Source organism: Mixophyes fleayi, chromosome 7 (assembly GCF_038048845.1).
Source record: "Mixophyes fleayi isolate aMixFle1 chromosome 7, aMixFle1.hap1, whole genome shotgun sequence".
Taxonomy (NCBI): domain Eukaryota; kingdom Metazoa; phylum Chordata; class Amphibia; order Anura; family Limnodynastidae; genus Mixophyes; species Mixophyes fleayi.
In genome coordinates, this window is record NC_134408.1 from 100,979,329 (window position 1) to 101,002,454 (window position 23,126).

Here is a 23,126-nt window from a genome sequence, read left to right on the forward strand (position 1 = left end):
ACCTCTGACCGCTGCTTTCATCTGACCATCTGCTGCCATCTACGCTGCCTCCTGGCCTGCCGCTACGGTTTTTTATTACCAACTCACAATACATCTGGAGTTAAGTCCTGGGGGCATCTGAGTACCGGTGAGCGTATAAAGCTCTAAGGCAGGGGTGTCCAACCTTTTAGCTTCCCTGGGCCACATTGAAAGACGACGAGTTGGTTTGGGCCGCACATAAGATACACTAACAATAACGATAGCTGATCATCCAAAAAACCATAGAAAACATAGTTAGCATATATATATGAGAAAAAAAGTGATATATATATATATATATATATCACTTTTTTTTCAAATCCGCCTATACTTACCTTTCAATCGCTCTGTTCAAAAAATCCTCACTTTTTGTATTGTTTCGATGCAATATCAATAAAGTGCATTTAAGCCAGGCATTGTATATCAGGGTGCCCTAACCAGGCCTGCGGTACCTGACATATACATCACTGTGACCCCAAATTGTGACCTGTTTTGCTAATTACACCACTATGTTAGTTAAGGGATAACAACTTATAATGGGCCAAAGAGAATAATATATAATGCCCCATTAGTATTACAAGTAGAAGTATGTAGCAGGGAGATAAGGTCCATGATGCTCCAGGACCATGTGACTTTTATTCACTGGTCAGCGTCCCTTGAAATAATAAAAAAAAATCCCCCTTAACTTACCTTTTAATCGGCTTGTTCTCCTGTCCTCTTTTCTTCTTTTCTCTAATTCTGTGCTGCTGATTGTTCTTCTCACACGGGTGACTCCTCTGTGCTGCACACCGCAATGGATGTTGGGCGTGATGACATCATGCCCGACATTCACTGCGAGCACTGCACGGAGAAGGAGACAAGGGAGGGAGCCGGAGTACCAGCTGACGTGACCGCGTGACTGCAAGGTAAATATCTCCTTTTCCTTTTTTTGCAGGATTTTTTTTTCCATTAACAGTGCTACCCCCTTGCCACAACCAAAACTCCTTCTGGGCCACATTTACAGGCTTGCTGGGCCGCATGCGGTCCGCAGGCCGCGGGTTGGACAACCCTGCTCTAAGGGAAAGGCGGCTGCTATAGGCGAAGACCACCGCCATCTTGTTCTGCGAGTTGGTAATCAGACCGTCAGTCTAACAGCTGGGAGTGACCTTTAGGCTGAGCCATGACAACCTCTTGTTTCAGCACAGAAATCTCTTGCTCTTTCTCCACTACTAGCTCTTTAAGAGCTTACACTGCTCTTTCTTTCGTTTCCAACAGCTCTCGTAAATCATTTCTCAAGGACTCAGAAACAGCCTTGTGGACTTTGATTTTTTCAGCACACTGCCGAGTCCCTCAACTCTTTCTCAAGCCAGGAGATTTATTCTCTAAGAGTCCTCTCCATGCAATCATACTCTGCCATGCCTTTATAATCTTCTATGAAAGTTTTTCCAAACACTCATACTGTTTCCAGGCCACATAGTCTGACCCAGGTAACAACAGGCTTGCGCAGAGAGCATGAGATTATTCAATATCTTTTCCATCCTGCATTTTTTCCAATTCATTCTGCTGTGAATCATTTTCAGTCACACCTATTTGTACACTTTCTTTCTGACATATTTTATTCTTTCGCTTGCCCATCTTGGCTCTTGTAAAGAAAATTTATGCCTGCAGCAATTACTCTTGATTTCTATTTCCAGCTTTTAAACATGAAAACTTTTAATTTCTTGCACTTTCCACAGGCAATTAGAAGGACAAACAGGTACTTTAGCCTGCACACACAGGTAAACAGCAGAGCTCTGAGGACCACACCCAAATCACATCTCAGTAAATAATCAGGTAAAACAAACAAGTTCTGACCAGTTTCACAGTTATTGCTCCTAACTGTCTCTGCAATTACAGAAATCTCCTCACACTGCAACTGACAAACTTAATACACAGCTTGGTGTGCGATAGTGGCATTCAATACTTTCCACTCACCACCCTTGCACTTTTGGAGGTTGGGTGGACAGCTGTGTGTTAGCGATCCCACTACTTGTAGCAAGAGCACCCAACTGGTGGCTCGGACACCCCACAAACATCAGTACACCGACAACTTCTTGTTGTAAATTAAAAAGTACATTTACAGTTTGCATAACAACAAATGGCAACACTTCTTGTCAGGATGACACCAGCAAGCAATACCCTTTGATTACACCTCTTGGTGGCCCTTATGCTAACTAAACATACTCCAGCTCTGTCATAACTGGCCAACTAGTTCAGCATCAGTCACAAACATAAAATGAACAACACAGTCTTTTAGCCCCCACCCAAACACTGCAAACCAATCACAGACTACAAATCAATAACACCCATATGGTGCACCTGTGTGTTTGTGTGCTATGGGAAAGTCTGTATGGGAATTAACTCTGTATGCAGCTTTCCCCCTGAATACTTCCCGAGACCTCACCTGTCCCTATGCACGAGAGCTGTGGCAAATGTATTTTGATCAATTACAATGTATGGATATTGCTGCAATGTTTGAATTGTAATACATACGAAGATACATACACACACGCACACATACACAATTAGCAAGAAATTTATAGGATATTGTACCTACACACAGATTGTTGAAATTATATGTACCGTGTGTAAGTTTATGTTAATGAAATTATACTATTACATTATTGTACAAGATACAATTTCATACATATGTATCTGCATTGTGATTATGAATTTATAATAACTTGATACAAGAGATATAATAGAACTCTGTGACAAAATAAGTTTAAAGGACTGAAGTAGGCCTGTCACAAGAGGGAAAGTATAAAAGTGTGTGGTTATGTAATAAGCGTATCCAGGAACAGAATACGAAGATAGCATATGCAATTAAGGCATAACCACAGGATCTTTTACTTTTACATTTGCAGAACTTTGAACATGTCCAGTTAAATGATGTGACTTAACACCATGTTTTTAAATTGGCTAATAAAGTTAGTGATATTGCAAAACCTGACATCTCCGCAGGCTGTATGCCACTGTATGTTGTCAAAAATGATATATTGTTTCAAATTGCTACTGTAAAGGGAAGAAAGGTAGAATAATTAGTGGTTCCACATGCACTCTTAGTACTAAAAACTGCACACAATCAGGTGGGTTGCGGACACTTAGAGGAAGACAGGGAACAAGCTTTACACAGGTTTTACTGGTCCAGAGTGCACCTAGCCATAAAAATATTCTGTATGTTTTGCTTGGGATAACAGAAAACCCATCCCACTGTTTCAGTACACCCACAGGTGAAAAGGGTTTATAAACATCCTTTTGCGAAAATTGGAGGCAATAAGTTGAGAGAGAAAGAAGACAAGGGGGTAAAGGTATCAAGCTCCGATTTTGAAAATCCAGCCATTTTCTCGGGAGAGTTGAAACTCGCTGATGTATGAAGCTGAGATTTCATTTAAAATCGCCAGAGATGTGTTTCTGTCAAAATCGCTATTTCCAAAATAGAGAGAACAAAGTCCCGACTGTTTGACACTCTAGCTATACAAGTTTCAAATGTATGAAGCTGCGATTAAGCAAACTCTCCTGAATTTGCTTTAAAAATCGCTAGATACAACATGCTGTTTCCTAACTGCGTGATTGGTAAACACATCACTGTTACACTGTCTGTCTATACAGCTGGAGATCTGGCAGCTGTCAAAAGTTTAAAAATAGCTAAAAGTTTAAAAAATAAATAAATATATATATATATATATATATATATATATATATATATATATAGCGTTGCTTTGTTTCTTTTTCAACATTTAAAGCAAAGTTAAGTTAAATGAGATGGAACGTTTAATGTGTACTTTGGTGAAGACTGATGATGATGATTCAATGGTTCATATACAACAATAGATATTTCTAGCCTTTTGGCAAAACCACCTAAACTGGCTGATTATAAGTATACTTGTCTACTCTCCTGGAACGTCCAGGAGACTTCCGAATTTTGGGAGTCCACAGGACTCGCAGGGAAGTAGGCTTTTGTGAAGTGGATGGGGCATTGATGGCAAGTTTTGCGTCATCTGACTCCACCTCTGTTGCGCCAGAACATGATTTGCAAATATATTTGAAAAGTAAGCAAGTATGATTATAAGGACAATTCTCAAATAATAACTGATTAAATAGACTGTAAAGTTTACCTCTTTCACAAACCACTGACAGAAAGCTGGAGCAATCCATTCCCTTGCATGAATGCCACAATCCATCCAGATAATTTTTTTCGAATCATTTGACGGTTTACTGATCTGTCAGGAAAGTCAAATAGTAACAGATAAAAAAAATATTTAATTGTGGCTGGCACAAAGGAATATATATATACTAGTCATAGCTTTCTATTATCCTTCTTAGCAGGCTGTGAGTAAATTTAGGGACATAGCTGGCAGCTAGAACTTTGATAGCCCCATAAGAACATTTTGAAGGGATCATAAATTTTCTAAGAAGAAACCCTTTTCTCACGCACCTTACCTGCCTGCCTTCTCTTGGTGTTTTCTGCTCCACTGTGCACTGCTCTGCATTTGCTGATCAGAGAGGAAGGAGACAGCAGAGTTCCCTACCCTTCTGAGCAAAATTTTCTTTCTGGCCCTAGAATGCCTGCTTATGTGCATGGCATTCTGGGGTTTAAACAGCCTTGCAGTGTTAGCAGTCACAGCAAGGAGCTAATTAAGAGTGACATGACTGGCCATCTGGCACTTTTGGCATTTTCCAGAAGGGCCGATGACTGTATGGGCCAGTCTGGTACTCTGCGCAGTGATCATGTGAGTATTTGTATACTCACATGATCGTGGCGTCGGATCCCAACACTCTCAAATTCTTTTTTTTTTCTTTTTAACTTCCTTTTTTAATCCTTTTTTTTTTTTGCACAGCGGGGAGGGGGGGGGGGGGCGAGGGGCCCTGGCGATCATGTGGATGTAAATACTCACATGATTGCGGCACTGGCGTCCCTTTTTCCCCCTCCTGTTTGCATTGAAAGTCGGGCATGACGTTATCACGCCTGACGTTCAGGGGGGACCAGCGCATGGAAGAGAGATGAAAGAAGAGAGAAAAGAGAAGAAAATAATATAAAATAAAGATGAAAGAATGCAATACAGAGGTAAGTAAAAAAGTGGAAGAACGCAGAGAGGCAGGGGGGGTAAAAGGCACAGGGGGGTGAAGAAAGGGGGGTAAAAGGCACAGGGGGATGAAGAAATGGGGGGATAAAAGGCACAGGGTGATGAAGAAGGGGGGATAAAAGGCACAAGGGATGAAGAAAAGGGGGATAAAAGGCACAACGAGATAAAGAAGGGGGGATAAAAGGCACAGGGGGATGAAGAAAGGGGAGGGGAGATAAAAGGCAAAGGGGGATGAAGAAAGGGGAGGGAAGATAAAAGGCACAGGGGGGTGAAGAAAGGGGGGCAGCATGGCACAGGGTGATGAAGAGGGGCAAAAGCAGCATGGCAGAGAGTGAAGAGGGGCAAAAGCAGCATGGTAAAGTGTGATGATGGGGAAAAGCAGCATGGAGGGTGTAGTGCGATCATATGGGGGCATAGCATGGTTGTGATGAAGAGGCACAGTGTGAGCATAAGGATTCACAGCGTGGTGATGATGAAGGGGCACAGTAATGTGTATGTGATGGCACAGGGATTTTTTGGCAATGTAGTGTGTGTGAGGTAGATGGTGGCTAATTAATGTTAATTAATGGGTGCTATTTTGTTTGCGGGGTAATCGTGGGGCAATGTAATAGTGGGGACTATTAATTTAAGATGGGGTGGAATGTGGGGGTGAGTTTGGGGAGAATGAGGTCTCTATTAAATGTAACTATGAAATTAATGGTGATGGTTGCAGGAAATAGGTATATTTATGGAATGTAAATACTATTAATTTATTGCTGAGGCTGTATGTAGGGAGGGAAATAGGTTTATTTATTAAATGGGAATACTATTATTTTAATGTTGGGGCTGGAGTGAGGCCTAATTTTAAAACGTGGGTGCTGTATTTATTTAACAGCGGTGCTGGTAGGAGTTTTCTAAATTTCATGTACCCATTTTTTTTTCCAAATAGGGTCCCCAACATTCCAGGATCCAGACAAGCAGCAACTGATCTAAAGACACCAGCAGCCACATGTGGTGACAATGACAAAACAGGTAGGAGAGACCAGGACAGTCTGCCAACTGTCCTGAATTTAGTGGGTGACTGTCCCACTTAGTCAGGATTTTATCTGACTGCAAGGACAGTTGGGAGGTATGTCCTACTTCCCATTGTACTGCTTGTGAAGGCAGAACTGTGTGCACTTAACATTAGTGCTCACAGTATTGCCTGTGTATTTGTTGAAGATGTGTCTAATAACCATATTACATCATAGGAGCTCCCCTGTCTTAAGTGCCTAAGGCCTTAATCCAGCTCTAGTCAGCAGGAGGAATCTGATAGTTGCTCCCAGTTCCCAGATAGGACACAGCCTGTAGAGCAAGCCGAGGAGCTCTAAGTCTCATGAGATTTATTAATCTTGTGAGACTAAGAACTCCCCTGCTCACTCTACAGGAAGTTCCTACCCTGATGGATGTCAGCAGCATCAGAAGCATAGATAAGTACAGTGGACTGGGGTGTTGTAATGTGTTTCTGGGGTGGGGGGGTGATGTGATGTGGATGGGGAGGGCCTGATAATGTAATGTTTTATTATAATGTATGTATCAATACCCCATGTTGACCACGCCCCCAACATAATGTGGCCACACGGTTGGCGGTGCCGACACTGCACAGTGACACACCGTTTTTACCTGCTTATCAACAGAGGTGGACCTGTATGCTTCAAATGCCAGGGCTGATTTTTAGTCCCAGTCTGGCCCTGCTTACCATAGACACTGCACTATATGGCGGAAGGAAGCAGAGCCCTGAGCAGCATAGCCTGACAGCTGAGGGAGCCTGATAGGTAGTTTAGCCTATGCTTATGGGAGGTGTGCCAGCCACCTTTTGATGTACCATGTCATATTTTCTGTCTTTCCAACTAAGTCACATATGTATCTTGTAACTAGGCCATGTCCCCAATTGTATTGTAAGCAGAAGGTAAACAGATTAGGATAGGATAGGGCAATATATATTAACTATCTTGAATGCTGATCTCTACAAGTAAGCTTATTAGTATCATGATAGAACTAGATGTCCCATAAAAATAACATTTTAGTTAGCAACCCTTTTTAGCTTTGTAAGTTGATTGTTTTAATAGTTTTTATGACCCACCTTCAAATAGTGCATTGGTCTAGACTCATAAGTTGAGCCCAGATAGTGCTGTGTTACCAGGTCACTGTTGCTTTGTGACATCAGATTAATCCAGTTGTAAATCTGCAACAAAAGACATGTTTCAGTAGCTTAGTACTCACATTGAATTCTCAAGTAAGAGAAACATGATTTTTCTACTACTTTAGAACAAATGTTTTATGTTTTAATGGTTCATACACACAAACATGCTCAAATGTATTTATTAACACACAGAGATGGTGAGATGGGAAGAGAGTGATGTGCATCCAAGAGAGGCAATTCTGTGTCTGGGGTCCCATGGTATGGAAGGGAGGGCATCTGATTGGTCTTGAAAATGGATAGTTAGCAACACTATTTTTTTTTATTATTTCTATCATTATTTGGGAGTGAGAGCGTAAAACTGCCAAGTGTATGGGAATGGGATGTTAGGGAGGATGGGGTAAAACAGGCAAGTGGTGTCTGGGGTGCTGGTGTAAACTCCAGATAGATGGTCATAGAAATAGCCTTTGGGAACCGGTTATAGATGGCTAACTCTCTGTCTCTGGGGACTAATGGTAGTGAAAGTGAGGGGTAAAGTAGCTATTGCTTTCATAAAATGAGTGTATTGGAATGGTAGATATGGCTTTCAAATTATTGTCTATCTTGGTGTCTGCTGTGTTTTTGTGTACTGTCAACTAAAATTATTATTAAATGCATTTTGATATCTCTTGCCAGCTATTAAATTTACAAGCAGGTCTTTCTGACCTCTGTCTGATGTCTTTATCTCCTCCATCAATCTCATATGTCCTTGTTCTGTTTCTATGTATGACTTGTTTTTCGTATGATTTGTTATATCAGTGGTTTTATGGTGCCTGCCTTATAAGTAAGACATCATTGCATAATCCTCTAATCGCACTAAGGGCAGTTTTTTTTTTTTGTTTTACGTAAGCCTCATATATGCACTTTAGGCAGTTTATTATGTAACCTACTGGAAAACTATCCCAGTTCAGCTGCTGGACCTAATCAGTTCAACTGTCATTGTTGTTGGCATCTCTGCTCCTCCTCTAGTGTTCTCTGTAGACTTCACTGTGACTGCAGCTGCTACCCCAACTTATGCAGACATATGGAACAAGTGTCCTGGCACAGTATCCAACAGTGAACATGATGTAAAGCAAAGATACCAGGCACACAGCTACTTCAGGCTACAAGAGTGCCCATCCAGCACTTCTCCAGAACCACAGCAAGAAGGAGATTTGGATACTGTGAATGGTGTCAGACAGTCATGGTTGCCAGCGGCTATCTTAACATTTCCACAATAACTAGTGCATCTTTCATGTTTAACGCTTCCACTGTCTTTCCTTATTCCTTATTCCAGGTGCAAATTTATACCACTACCTTATTTATCAATTGTTCCCCACACCTTTTAGATTGTAAGCTCATTTTGGGCAAGATCATCTTTAGCTTCTGTTTCAAGTCATTGTATGTAATTTGTAATAAGATCCACCAAATGTACAGTGGTGCAAAAGCTAGTAGTAATAATAAGCCTCAGCTACAAACTATGGCCACTTTATTACATTGCCTCAGATATTCATGGCTACTTTTTTTAGATATGCTTCATATTGAATATGCTGTATTCCCATGATTTCAATTTGTATTTTGACATGAAACTTTCATAATTTAGAAGCCCTGAATGTCTATGTGCACCTATTGCTTTGGAACTGCACATGCAGAGAAAGAAAACATGATGGTGGATTATAGGGGATGTCTAGGCTTGAGATTTTCTTTGTAAAACTAGATATTTTTGAAGACAAATTTTTTTTTTTTATAGAAGTTCAGATTATTGCAAAATAGAAATAACGTAAGTACATCTGAAAAGAATTGTGGTTAACAAAATAAAGCATGCAACGATTACTAGTACAAAAGTTGTGAAAGTGTCATTACATCCTAAAGTTAATATTTAAAACCTATTATCAAGAGTATTGTAAACATCGTATAACAATTATTACTAGACAATAAATATTATATTTCAAACAAAAAATTCAGAAGAGCAATTTCTATACAAGGCACAGGGAGACCAGAATGGGTGGAAATATGCACCAATTAAAGGGAAGTGGAGCATTGGAAATATTTGAGGTTGGGGCAAGTCTGATTGGGCAGGGCAGGGAGTTCCAAATGTGGGGAGCAGTGCAGACAAAGCAGCCACAGGAACATTCCCCTACCACCAGCTAAAATTGTTATACCACTACCTTATGTATCAATTGTTCCCCAAACCTTTTAGATTGTAAGCTCATTTTGGACAAGGCCTTCTTTACCCTCTCTTTCAAATCATTGTATTTAATTTGTTTGTAATAAAATCCATCCAGTGTACAGTGGTGTGGTATATGTTATTATCAACATGTATGGTATATAAATACGACCAGAACAAAGGTGCACAAGGCACAATCATAAACATGTAAGCTTTAAACCAAGCTCATGGACGTGCAAAGGTATGCCTCCTATAAGTTCCATCTAAAGCAGTGATGGACAACCTGATACGATTCAAGGGCTGCATACGTGGACCGCCAAAGTTCAAAAGGGCCACACGTAACACTCAAATTCAAGAATGAAAAAATGCTGCAAAATGACCTTGGAACCCCAACACACTCATTCCAAAATGGCATCACATGTCCCTTACTTGCTCCAAAATTTCACAACATGCCACTCAGTACCCCCGTTGCAACAAAATGCCCCTACATGCATTCGGGCCCCCGCAAGCTTTCATATACCACTTATACTTCAAAACATTTTAAAGTTTACACAAAACGCAAAGTTACGACATTCAAATGCACTCACCTGGAATCCTAAATGACGCAGAGTATGTTTCTCAACTCTTGTTCAACTTATTATTATTTCCTAGTATGAGTTATTCTAAGTATTGAGACACAACTCACCTCCCTCTGACATTACCTCCAGCCTGTTATAAATTTATTGAATTGGTAGTTTGGGAAAAAACAGTCTTGTTGCTGTTTGTGCCCCATAAACTGATTTAAGTAGTTGACACCGTGAAGTTGGTAAATATTTCGTACTATATTGTATATTAATTCTTATAATGTAGCATCAATATTTATAAGAATCTCGACTTACATCTTCCATTGAATGATATTTTGTGTACTCATAATTAGTTGTTGATCGTTTGCTTCTTATTCTCTTTGTTCCCTCTGAAATGCCCATTAACTGACTTACATTGTCGAACAAAAGTCTATAAAAGCAAGAAACATAACATTATGAACACGATATATAAGCACAGTATTAAAAACATGGTAGTTCAATTGTGATGTATATTTTTTTCTTATAACTTTATTTATAGAATACCATCACACAAAGTATACATACAGAGTAAGAGCCAAAATAGGCCAGGATAGGTGACATTATAAATGACTGGCATTGGCTGTATAGCAGCCCGAGTTATTACACAGAAGAACATATAAAAAGAGCAAAAAGAAGGCACGCAAAATATGCAATAATTTGAAAGGCCCGAAATGTGCAGGAATGATAAATACAGAACCATTGATCGATACACAGAAGTGTGAGGTCTATTTTTCTATAATATTTGGAGAAAGGGAGGACGAGGGATGTAAGGGTGGGGGGGGTTGGATATGATAGACTGAGACCATACATGGAACTCCCAGCGACCAATGTTTCTTTATTTGGTGGAAATAATATCAACAACTAACCTAAGATTATGCAAATTATAAGAAGAGGGACAAAGTATCTAGAGGATTAGTATTGGTATTGTGTGTACTGGAGGGGCTATTGTATATAAACCTATCACACCAGATTTAAGATAATTTTAACTTATTGTTCAGATATACGGATATTTTTTCCATTGATGCCAAGAACCAGATTTTATTTAAAAGATGTTGTCTGGAGGGGGGAGGGACTGATTTTTTCCAGTTCTTAGCCACTAGGCACCTGGCTGTGTTCAGGATTTTTTATGGAAATCTTCTCTGCGTTTTTATCAAGAGCCTCTAATGGAGAGCCCAGAAAAAGGACCAAGGACACCTAGAGATCTGAACCTGTGTAACCCTACTGAGTAAAGCGGCCACATCTTGCCAAATCAGAGCAATCTTTGGGTAGGACCACCAGAAGTGAAAGAAGGACCCCCGTTCACCACAACCCCGCCTACAGAGATCAGATGTGGTCAATTGTGATGTATGTTTAGTTCCCTAATGAGAACATAAACTTTATAACACTAGAGAATTTCTATAAGCAGTAACTAACAACTTTACAATAATGTAAATTACTAGTTTATTAAATAATAAATCCTCCCTACAACATATCATACGTGGGGTTTTTTTTGCACTCACATACACAGGGTTGCAGCAGGCTATGTATTAGTGAGTTGAATAATAAACATGAAGTAAATAAGTAAACATGACTATCTTTTTGAAATAAAAGAGTCACGCTGGACAGTCACTTCCATGTTCCGGTAAGCACCACTGTGAGCTTTGGGTGTCGAAGTCAGCAAATTGGATAAAGTCATTTCAATTAAAGTCGAGCAAACTAGGTTGTCTTTGTCTGAAAAGATGCGTATGGTACGCTACGGCGTATAAGGGCACGCTACGGCGTGGAAGGGCGTACGCAGCTGCAACACGTGGCAGCAACAGTATTTGGTCTTTTACCATACATTCGCACACACACGCACACTTATAAAATAGCACACACTAATGGTAGATGCAACACATAGTCATTTATGTCGAAATATAGTAGTATTTATGTTATATATTATAAGTTATATGCACATTAGTGAAATATATGGAACAGGTTGAAAGAATCATATCATGTGTGGTATCATAATAAACCTCTTAACATTTGCTACTGTTTGGTTCACTCTGCGAAGGAATCGCAGAGTGCATACACAAGTTATGAATGATAGGGAATTATGAACTACTTAAGACTAAGGAATCTTGGCAGGAAGAGCAGAGCATACCCCCTGGAGAGATGACCCCTTTGGATTCTTTAGTATGAACTAGCCAATGATGACAACCCCTTGGACCTTCCTGAAACCTGGACCAATAGAAGCAAGCTATACCATCTCCATTGTATTACTGTATTTCTGTGTGCATATAAGCAGCAGCTTCTCATCTAGTGTTCAGACATCTTGTCCCCAGACTTCAGGATTGAATGACTGCACACTGGATCCAGAGCGCCTGTGATAAGTAACGGCTGTATTTATTATCACTTCGCTTGAACATATTATACTACTTTTTGCAAATAAATATTTGTGCGTTGGAAACACAAATCGAGGTTCGACAATCGTTATTGGTTAGCGACAATACGCACTTAACAGGGTTCATTGGGGTTGGGGAGAGATACCAAAGTAAAGATATGCCCCAACCCTTGTAAAGATCACAAACAGTGGCGATGTGAAATATTACCACTTCCAGCAGAGAAGAGGAAAGGGGACAGCAGAGGACAACGGATTGGTGGCAGTCTCCAATGCATGGACCAAGGATAGAAATTAGAGGAAGGTCTCTCCAAGACCTTCAGGACCCAGAGTGGCAATTGAAACTGCCAATAAGACTATGCATATGTTAAATTGCTCCCATAGTCCTGTAATGAAGGGATGGGTCCAGAAAATAAAGTTCTTATGAAGTAAACAAAGTAAAACTAATAAAAAAGTCAAATATATTTAAAAAATGTATAATTAAATAGAAATCTATCCCCCTTTATGGCCTGTCTACTGTAAGGGGGCAATGGGGTTTTACCAAAGTACTTTCCTTTTTGTTTACTTATTTTTATTGGTTTTGGGTGCTTTAGAAAATCATGGTCTGCGATGTTTGAAATGATTAACACCAACTTTTCACCTATTGGTGATCTACCTCAAGCACCAATTTCTCTCCATCATCTTCTGCGACACCCTAAGCAATCAATGACACACTCCTCTAGAGATACAATTTACAATTATGGTTTGCATAGGTAAAATACTAAAAGTGTAAAACACTAATATTGCATAAATGCACTAAGCACAATATAGACAGTAGTACTCCAGCATTGTACTGTACTTCAGATATATACTTCTTGTAAACAAATGTTTAAAAGTTGCTGAAAGGCAAATAAAGATTTAAGTATCGCTCAAGGTTCTAAATTCCTTGGCCTCTTCCCAAAGCACAGTTCATAAAAAGACATAACGGATTTAGGGATGAGATTTCATATATTCATAACAACTCCTCAGTCAATTGTACAAGCCATCCTTTGCTCTCATGCTATACATACGTAAGTAACTACAGCTAGCGTTCATATTCAAAGCAATTCCCTTAGTGCCAGTTAGATCTGAATTGCCTTATCACCTCTCCTAATATGGAAGGTAGCAATGTTTCAGCATTGGTTATTATAATGCAGTTAAAGATCTCACAAATAAATTGAAACTAATGAAAGTAATGTTTACATATCCATATCCATCTATCTACTATATAGATATATAGATAAAAATGGCTATATACACATTACTTTATATAGGGATATGCAGATATATATTATATAAATATACGTATATGCACATACACAAAGCAAGCACAAATCTGAGAAAGCTTTAAGTAGCATCTATTTTAACACTTGCATCATCATTAGAGTTGATACATTGCTGTATAATATGGACACCTATACTCTAGGGTGAAAGCAGTTATCTATTCTTTCTTATCTACACAATAATTCAACTCATAAATGCCACCAAGAAAATGAGGAATTGAAATGTCTTATTATTTAAACGAGTAGAGATTGTTAAATGAAAATGCTCCGTCTAAAATAAGCTGTCCCCTGATATTTCATGTAATGTGCACAACGAAATATAGCTGTGTTAAAGTAAAATTCCAATCTGCCTCTTAGCTCTACATTTAAATGAGGATGTGTCATTCAGATACATCTTATACATCTAATTTATCATGGATCCTGCGCATAAACAAATAATTTGTTTCCATGAGCATTCCTAGGTGTATTCTGTATGTAACAACTCTCCTGTTATCTCCTATGATCTTATGGTGGGATACAATCTGGCACCATTTTATTAGATATTAGAGTTGCTTCTCCATTTGCCCTGAGAGCTGTTGAAGTGGAGCACACAGATCTTTGCCTATATTGACTTCTTTGTGTTGCATAATTATTGATAATGAGTTGGTGGTGGATGTCATAACATAAGTTGATTTCATTGTTATGTCCCTGGAATCATTTTGTAGTTATTGCAAGTTTTTCGCAACGTTATGCTAAATCAAATATAAAATGTATTTTAATAAAGTTTTGTGGTTCAGAATAGAATTGTAGCTTACATATGGCATGCTAATAAATTATTATTTTTACTACCAGGGACCTGAGGTAAATGTTTGCATGGACTGGCCTTACTAGAGCTACCATGTCTAGTGATTGCTAGATTGCTTTTATTCATCCCAATCTGGGGGTCCGAACAATTGATTGGAAGTGATGTAACATACATAGCTAGGTCTCACCATGCATACCTCCTAAGGCCCTGTCCTGAATTAATTAAAGTGGAATTTATAGTAGGACACTCATATGATTTTCATTCACATTCTCATATACACAAGGTACTAATTTCCAATCATTTGCTGTCAATTTTGACCACCTCACAATACTATTTTCATCCACTTTCGGACAAAGACTGCAGCGATCTGGCTGGATGCTAAGCGACAGAGCAATGACACAAAGACACAGCAGTTCATAGCACATCTAGGAAACATTGCCACAGAGCAGTGGCAGAAAAAAAGAAAAGTGGTGCAAGATGGAATTATCCTTGGGCCTTTCCACCCACCCTTTTGTTAGATATTGAAAAGGACATGTACATTTTAACAAAGCAAGCACTCCAGCAACAAGGAGTGCCACTTTTGTGGCTGAATTGTAAGCTTGCGAGCAGAGTTTTCTTACCTCTCTGTCCGTATGTATTACCCAGTTTTGCCTTATTAATGCTTAATCCCAATTGTAAAGCGCTACGGAATTTGCTGGCACTATATAAATAAATGTTGATGATCTGTTAGGAACCCCTCCAGCCGGCACAACACAACCCGGAGTTTACTCCGTCAGTCAGGTGTTCACTGGAGCCCCTGATGGTGGGAACAGACTGGGCCGCAGACTGACAGAGGGTCGTGAAGTGTGTACCGGCTGGGGAGAACCCAGGCAAGCGGAGCGAAGTCCAAGCAGAGGTCAAGGGCCGGCAGCAGGTAGCAATTCCAATAAACAAGCCGAGGTCAAGGGTCACGAGCAGACAGGAAGGTCGGTAAACAAGTCAGAGGTCAGGGTCACTGGAAACACAGGCAGGGTCCAAATCCAGGCAAGGGGTCATACACAGGGAAGCAGTCCAACAGGTTTTCACCAATACAAGGCAGGAGCAGGAGCAGATTAAGCTAACAGGTAACTGGACGCTATAACCGGCAATGAGGCAGCAGACCTCATTGCCTTAAATACAGACCAGCAGCCAATCAGAGCCTGGCTCTGACAATACACAGCTCCCTGCATAATTGATTTGATACATTAATTAGCCCGCAGGCTAGTGGACCTGATGAGCGCACAAGCCCAGCTTTCTCTCATTGCCGGGACGCGGTGCTGAATAGGAGGCGTCCGACCGTTGCCTTGGCAAAGGCCGGGTCACGGCCGGAAGTGACGTCCCGGTTGCCATAGCGACGGCCGGGACGCAGGTGAGTGAGTCGCGGCGGCTGGGCACCGCCGCGGCTCGTAACATGATGATGATGAAGTGTTTGGTTTATTTGGGCCCCCACAAAACAAACTACCAATAGCTTAGCTGCCTTAAGCCTAACAGTGCTGTCGATGAACTCTACATTATTAAACCATGTCTGCTCGTGCTGCATCTTTAATCTCCTTCTCCTCTCTGGATACCTCCCTCTCATTCCTGAAGAACTGCCAAACTTATGTAGACACAGCAATGGATATTAGGGCTGGAGTGGCATTACATCTGCTTCAGACAGACTGTGACACAAAATATGTGGGCAGCATGGAATCCATCATTTTGGAATACGTTGCATTGGACAGAGATTTAAACCAATATATAGACGCAGTTGAAAAAAACATACTTAAGTTAAAACGTTACCCACCGGATGAAATCCCGGATTTAAGAGAGCTTGTACACGAGAGATACACTGCGCTTTAGAAAAATAATACAAGGGAGGCCATGAGGCAGGATGATAAATATGTCCAGTTTAAAGAACAGCTAAGAGACCTGAGAAAACAAATGGTTGTGTTACGTGCTCCTGAAGATGAAGATTTGGAAGATGAAGACAAGGAGATTGCCATCACCCAGAGCACTCTTATAACACATTTGGAGATGGTGAACCCAGTGAAAAACAAAGTATGTGGTCACACGTACGAGAGAGAAGCAATTGAAAGGATGATTGAAAACAAACTTCAGCACTTATAGCACATGTAGGTAACATTGGTACACCGCGGTAGCTGAAAGGAAAAGTGGTGCAAGATGGACTTGTCCTTTGGACCATTCCACCCACCCTTATAATGGATCTTAAAAAGGAAATGCACACTTTAACAAATGTAGCACTTCAGCGACAAGGAGTACCACTTTTGTGGCTGAAGTGCTTGGTTTGTTTGGGCCCCCCACAAAACAAGCTAACAATGGGCTTAAGGCAGCTATGATAACAGTGCTGTCAAAAAACTCTACAGTGGCCAGATATTGTTGTCATCATCTTCAGCCTCATCTGCATCCTCATCAGTGTGTATATCATCCTAACACAATATTAATTCATCCCCGAAGGAAACCACCATTACGGAAGTCTCTGTAAAATAAATGTCAAAAACAAAAATGTAAAAAAAAAGCTTTTACCTTATTAAAGAAAAACACATCTTTAATAAAGGTGAAACGTTACTGTACAAAAACATAAAATTGCCAACATGTCATTTTACCCAAATATTAATAAGCATTCCAGCATTAGCTAGCTTCCTTCTCTCAGATAGATCCCAGCACCTGCAATCTACACTGTCATCATCCTCACCCTCATCAGTGTGTACATCATCCTCACACAATATTAATTAATCCCCGCTGGAATCCACCATTACAGAGGGCTGTGTACTTTGATCTAAATGCCAGTAAAGGCCTTCCTCATAGAATTTGTATTTTTACGACAGAGCTGTCACGATTTTTGGGCAATTCTTTTAGACCAGATCAAATGTCAAAATATTCTGCTGAATCATCTGCATCATCCTTGGGTCTCTTTAAAAAGCTTAGCTTTTTCCTAGGAGCAGTAGCCTGAGAAACTGAAGGACGGGATGCTGTTGTGTCAGGTACCGGTTCAGGTGTCAACTTGTTCACCAGCTCTCGTGATCTGGGTGGGAAATATAGAGAAGATATACCTCTTAAACCTAGGATCAAGCATAGTCACCAAAATGTAGTGATACGATTTCCAGAATTTGATAACTCTTTGATCCTGGCGAAGCGGTTAAAGTACTTCATCAACAAGTTCAACATACTTGGAGTAATTTCTTTGTTTCATCTCCTCCTGCAATTTTTCAAGGTGCTTCTCCAAAAGTCTAATTAAGGGAATCCCTTTGCTCAAGCTAGTAGTGTCTGAACTCAGTTCACAGGTGACTGCTTGAATCGTTTCAGCACCTTGCACAACACGAAAAGTATCCTCCACTGCACTGGACTAAAATATATCCCCCCCTCCTTTCCCAATGTTATGGCTTGTGGGGTAAGCGTGGATTACTTTTCGCTGTTCCTCCATTCGCAGACGCATATAAAGTGAGGAATTCCACCTTTTTACCACCTCTTGCTTCAGTTGGTGGCAGGGCAAAATACATTGTTCTTGCAGCTGCTTCAATTTCTTACATGCTGTTGCAGAATGCTGAAAATATCCTGACATTTTTTGGGCCACAGACAGCATCTCCTGCATGTCCCTGTCATTTTTCAAAAAGCTCTGTACCACCAAGTAGACTGTGTGAACAAAACAGGAAATGTGATGGATTTCCCCCAGCTGTAATGCTCTCACAATATTGGTGGCGTTATCATAAATGACATATCCTCAGGAGAGTCCAGACGGGATAAGCCATGTTGCAATGACATCCCTTAGTTTTTCAAACAGGTTGTCATCGGTATGCCTCTTAGTAAAGCCGCTGATACACAATGTAGCCTGCCTCGGAATAATCTGGCGTTGTTGGGTACATATATATAATAAATAAGTATAGTAGAGGTCACAGAAATGGACCAGATGTATGCAGTAATAAAAAACAGAGAGGAAAAGATACAATGTTTACAGCTCTTTCGGTGATGTTGTAATGCTAATCTGTGCAGGTCCACGGGGAGCGGTAAAAAACTTTTTCCACACACTGTTGCTAAAAATGAATCTTACCCTATAATGCCCTATTCGGAAATCCCGGGACTTAGTCCGTTTGTAATACTCCATTAAGGCAGTGTCTTCAGTGTGTTACTGCACATCCAATGTGGAAGCAGGGTGAGGTGATCACAGCTACAGTGGCTGTGTAGAATCAATATGCAACGCGTTTCGTCCGGACGAAAACATTATAAGAGGTCCTTTTTGGACCCTTAGGGTTATCCTTTCATACCTTTATGAATTCTTGCACTTACACATTATTTGATGATGATTTTCACATCAATCATAATTATCACTATCCTCAATTATCCTTGAATAATTGTTGAGGTCCCCTAATTTAATTAATTTTTCACGTATTTTATTACTGTTTGTGTTCATTTTGCACCAATATAACTTATTTTGTACCTTATTTTCACATTTTTTACTCAATATTGATGTACTGTTTACACTATACAATCCATATAAATGACGTTCCCTCTTTTTTTTCTAATATAGTAATACATAAGAGAGGAAATTTTGATGTTTTTTCATATTTATTTTTATTATTTTTATGTTCACATTCATGAATCTACATATTATCAGTGGTGAATATTTAACGAATTGATACATAAGAAAATATACACTTTAAAGATTTTGATAAAAGAATTTAAGGAGATGAAGGGATATATAAAATAATAAAAAAATAAAAAAATAAAATAATAAAATAAAGAAAAATAAAGTAAAATATATCAATGGACATATATTAAGAAATCTAAATAAAATGGAATAATGTTCAAATAACAAACATAAAAGATCAAAAATAATAATAAATACAAAAACAAAATAAAACACAAAAAACATAAAAAATACAAAAAAATAATATAAATAAAAAAATAAAAAAGAAATAATATAAAAAATACAAGATAAACCTAGATAAAAAAGTATTTATCAACAATTTAATAATATTTGGAGTATGAGAATGGGAAGATAAATAGCAACTATTTTTATATTACCGTCTATATAAATATAAATGGTTGAAAATGATAGAACTTAGGAATGTGGTATCTATTATCAAATATATGGTGTTTTTAGTACATCTTTAAGCACCATAGAATATAAAAGAAAAAGAATGTGAGTCTTAAAATCCAATTGACTAAATTAACAAATAAGTTACCAAAGATTATATAATTGAATGATATCCATAGTTGTAATATATATGATGTATCAGATGTTCAGACCATCATTATGTATGGATTATATCTATATGTTAATCTGATATGCAGCAGCGTGAGAGACTTAGCATAGACTCTCCATTATAAACATCATGGGTTTGCAACAAATTGATTGGTTACCAGCAGTATAAAACTTACCCTCCGTTAGCAGCTCAGTAATTTCCATGATTAAGCCTCAGGGCGAAACATACGTTGGGCCGACGTCACGCTAGGTGATGTCAGACCCAGAAGTAGTGGGACTCGATCGGTGGCATTTGGACGCTTAGCAATGCACAAATATATGTACTTTATCAAAAAAGACTGGGGGCTTAGCCTTGCCGGATTTGGCCAAATACCAGGAAGCGGCTATCTTAGCCCAACTCCGGGACTGGTCTCTCCCGGGTTCCCTTAAATCTTGGGCCGACCTGGAGAGAGGCCTCAATAGTACATTTCCTCTTGCTGACCTTCTTTGAAATCCTAGGCCCTGGAGACCCCCTCAAGCTACCCTTCCACGTCTCACGTGTGATGCATTGACAACCTGGGACAAGTTCCTAAATACCTCTATCCCGGTTACCCTCCCTCCCTCTAATCTCTCCCTACTTGCAGTATCAAAACTGATCCCCAACCTAAATCTCTCTCTGTGGTATATAAGGGGCATCTCTAATCTCAAACAACTCTACTCTGACTCAGGGCTACTATCCTTCTCTGAATTGAGGGATAAATTCCACATTCCTAATCAGGATTTTTACAAGTATCTTCAGGTTAGGCACTGGCTACAGTCTGTGTACCCACGGGGCTCCTCCCCTCAACACCCGCCAGCTATCTTTTTATCTAGACTTTCTACTGGAAATAATAAAGCGGCTATCTCCTTCTGGTACTCCCACCTCAACTCAAGTCAATATCAGACTTAGGCCTCTACCCAACTAGCCTGGGAGAGGGATATCGGAAGGGAATTTGACTCAGGTCAGTGGGACAAAATCTATCAAAATGTCCATAAGATGTCGAGGTGCTTGAACCACTTGGAGATGCTTTATAAGCTACTTTACAGACTTTATATGACCCCCGATAGGTTGCACAAGATATGGCCAGATCAGGCCAGGACCTGTTGGCGTGGATGTGGAGAAATTGGGGATATTTTCCATGTCTTTTGGACTTGTCCAGTGGTTAGAGATCTTTGGGCAGAGGTGTACGCCTTAATTTCTAAAGTTATTCGAACCCCGATCCCTAACTCACCAGAAGTCGCTCTCTTACATTTCTTTCCCTCACAAGTGTTATTCAGGGATCGGTACGTCATAGGCCACATTTTACAGCCACCTGGGCGGTGATTGCCCAAGCCTGGAAATCAGCCACGCTGCCTTCCATAGGCAAGATAATTTCTAAGATACATTTAAGTTGTGACATGGAAACCCTGGGTGTTTCTTACTCTTCCTCTGCCTCCTGTCCCCACATCATTTGGTTTGAATGGAATCGATATGTAGCGAAGTCCTCAGCCCTGCCCGTCTCGGGTAACTCCCCTCAGTAAAATCAGGGGGCTACTACCTATGTTGTCTTTTGAATGACTTGTAAAATCTGTAAAATGCTTAGAGTGGTACTGTCTCATGTTTTTCCTTCGTATTGATGTGTATTGCCTCCCCTTCTCCCCCCCCCTCTTCCCTCGTGTACTTTACAATTTACAACGTACGTTTTTCTGTTTTTTTTTATATGTACTATGTAACTAAAAGGAAAAAACTTTAATAAAATTATTATTGTTAAAATATATGTACTTTATCGCAGTGACTATATTCCTTTGAATAGCCATATAACAGCGTCCTAGCCCGCCTCAATGTTGGAAGGAATTTAACGCCTCAGGGTAGATTTCTGATTTAATAATATGCCGCATAAACAAGGAGCTTATTAAGGGGAACGCTTGTCTCTAATACTTACCAGCAAAGCTCCAGGGATATCTTTATCTACCAACAAATAGGCGAATATATAAGGGACAAAGAATAATGATATATTATTAATCCTAAAGATGACTACACTATGCTTACAAAGAAGGGACAAAGAATAAGGACATATTATTAGTCCTAAAGATGATTATACTATACCCTTAATCAGCATATATATCGCCCACCAATATAAGCGGACATATATGCAAATGGCTAATAGGGATATGTCACTAATCAGAACATATGGCATACAGAGTCATTTTTGAATAGAGATGCACAAATTTATTAAAGTACTTTGGTCTCTTCCTTTTGTATCATATAAATTTAATTTGATTGAGAACACAATTCAGTGTTTACTTAAGTGGTGAAAAACAGTGATCACTGCTGCCATCTAGAGTCCAGATGGCAGCAGTGATATATATACATAAGTATAATAAGGGATACATTTATCCATGTTTGGAATATTAATGCAACAGTGTTACTAATTATACAATAATATATCCATATACTTACATTTGTCAAAGAAATCTTGAACTTTAAATAGTACTATACAAGTATTGCAAGGGATACATTCATCTGTGGTTGAATTATTTGGGCAACAGTTTTACCAATGATATAATAAACATATTCACATACTTATATATGTTAGGAAACCTTGACCCCAACAATATTATGATAATGCTATTTGGACCATTCTCAGATAGGCATTGAGCTATTTATCTATAAAAACTCACTGCTTTTGATAACACAGGACAAACGACTCCCAGTTACTAACTCAATAAGATATTAATTTAAAGGTACAATTTTCTAGAAACATAAGCAAAAATGATCCAATCCCACTACTGGGTCATTATATTATAATCTCTTATTTTTTTCAACACTTTATTTTAATATTTCACTCTTGCTTCAATTTGGTTGAATATATGTATAATCTTTTTAATTAATATCAATAAAATGTAATGTATTAACACACATTATAAATTATGTCTATACCTGGAGTGCTACCTTAGTCAACTCTTTTCTTTGGGTTTGCATGTTTCATATGTTGACATGAGCACCCCCTCACTATAGTTTAAACTCTCTGAGTTTAAGAGTGAGGTTGATAATCACCTAGTGCGGAGCATTTTCTATTCCCTCCCTCCCACCCTACTTTTCCTCCAAGCAATACAAATGAATTCACTTGTCAGACGCGTTTATACTGATTATACCAATGTTATAAAATGCCGATTTTTAACTTGCCAAAACCAAACTATTTATTCTTTGACCAACCTATCAGCATATAATTCCTTCTCTTAGTACAAAGAATCCTGGTGAGGCTATTCCTTAAAAAGGACCTGTCATTTCTGTGATTCCCAAAACAAATACTGATTTGAAAGTCTAAATCACACCTATTCTACTGGTTCTCCATTAATTACCACCATTTAGAATATATACAATCGCTGGCCGGGCAC

At 39.3% G+C, this 23,126-nt stretch overlaps 1 protein-coding gene across 2 annotated transcripts in view; it reads right to left on the reverse strand.

Annotated features, from left to right (window-relative positions):
- Positions 1 to 23,126, reverse strand: part of CPO (carboxypeptidase O) — a 111,215-nt gene that overhangs the window by 23,454 nt on the left and 64,635 nt on the right. For both annotated transcript variants that reach the window (XM_075180219.1, XM_075180218.1), the window contains 3 exons: positions 10,345 to 10,459; positions 7,225 to 7,326; positions 4,155 to 4,259 (listed from right to left, as the gene is read on the reverse strand). In XM_075180219.1, coding sequence (XP_075036320.1) covers positions 4,155 to 4,259; positions 7,225 to 7,326; positions 10,345 to 10,459 — 322 coding nt within the window. The remainder of the gene's footprint in view (positions 1 to 4,154; positions 4,260 to 7,224; positions 7,327 to 10,344; positions 10,460 to 23,126) is intronic.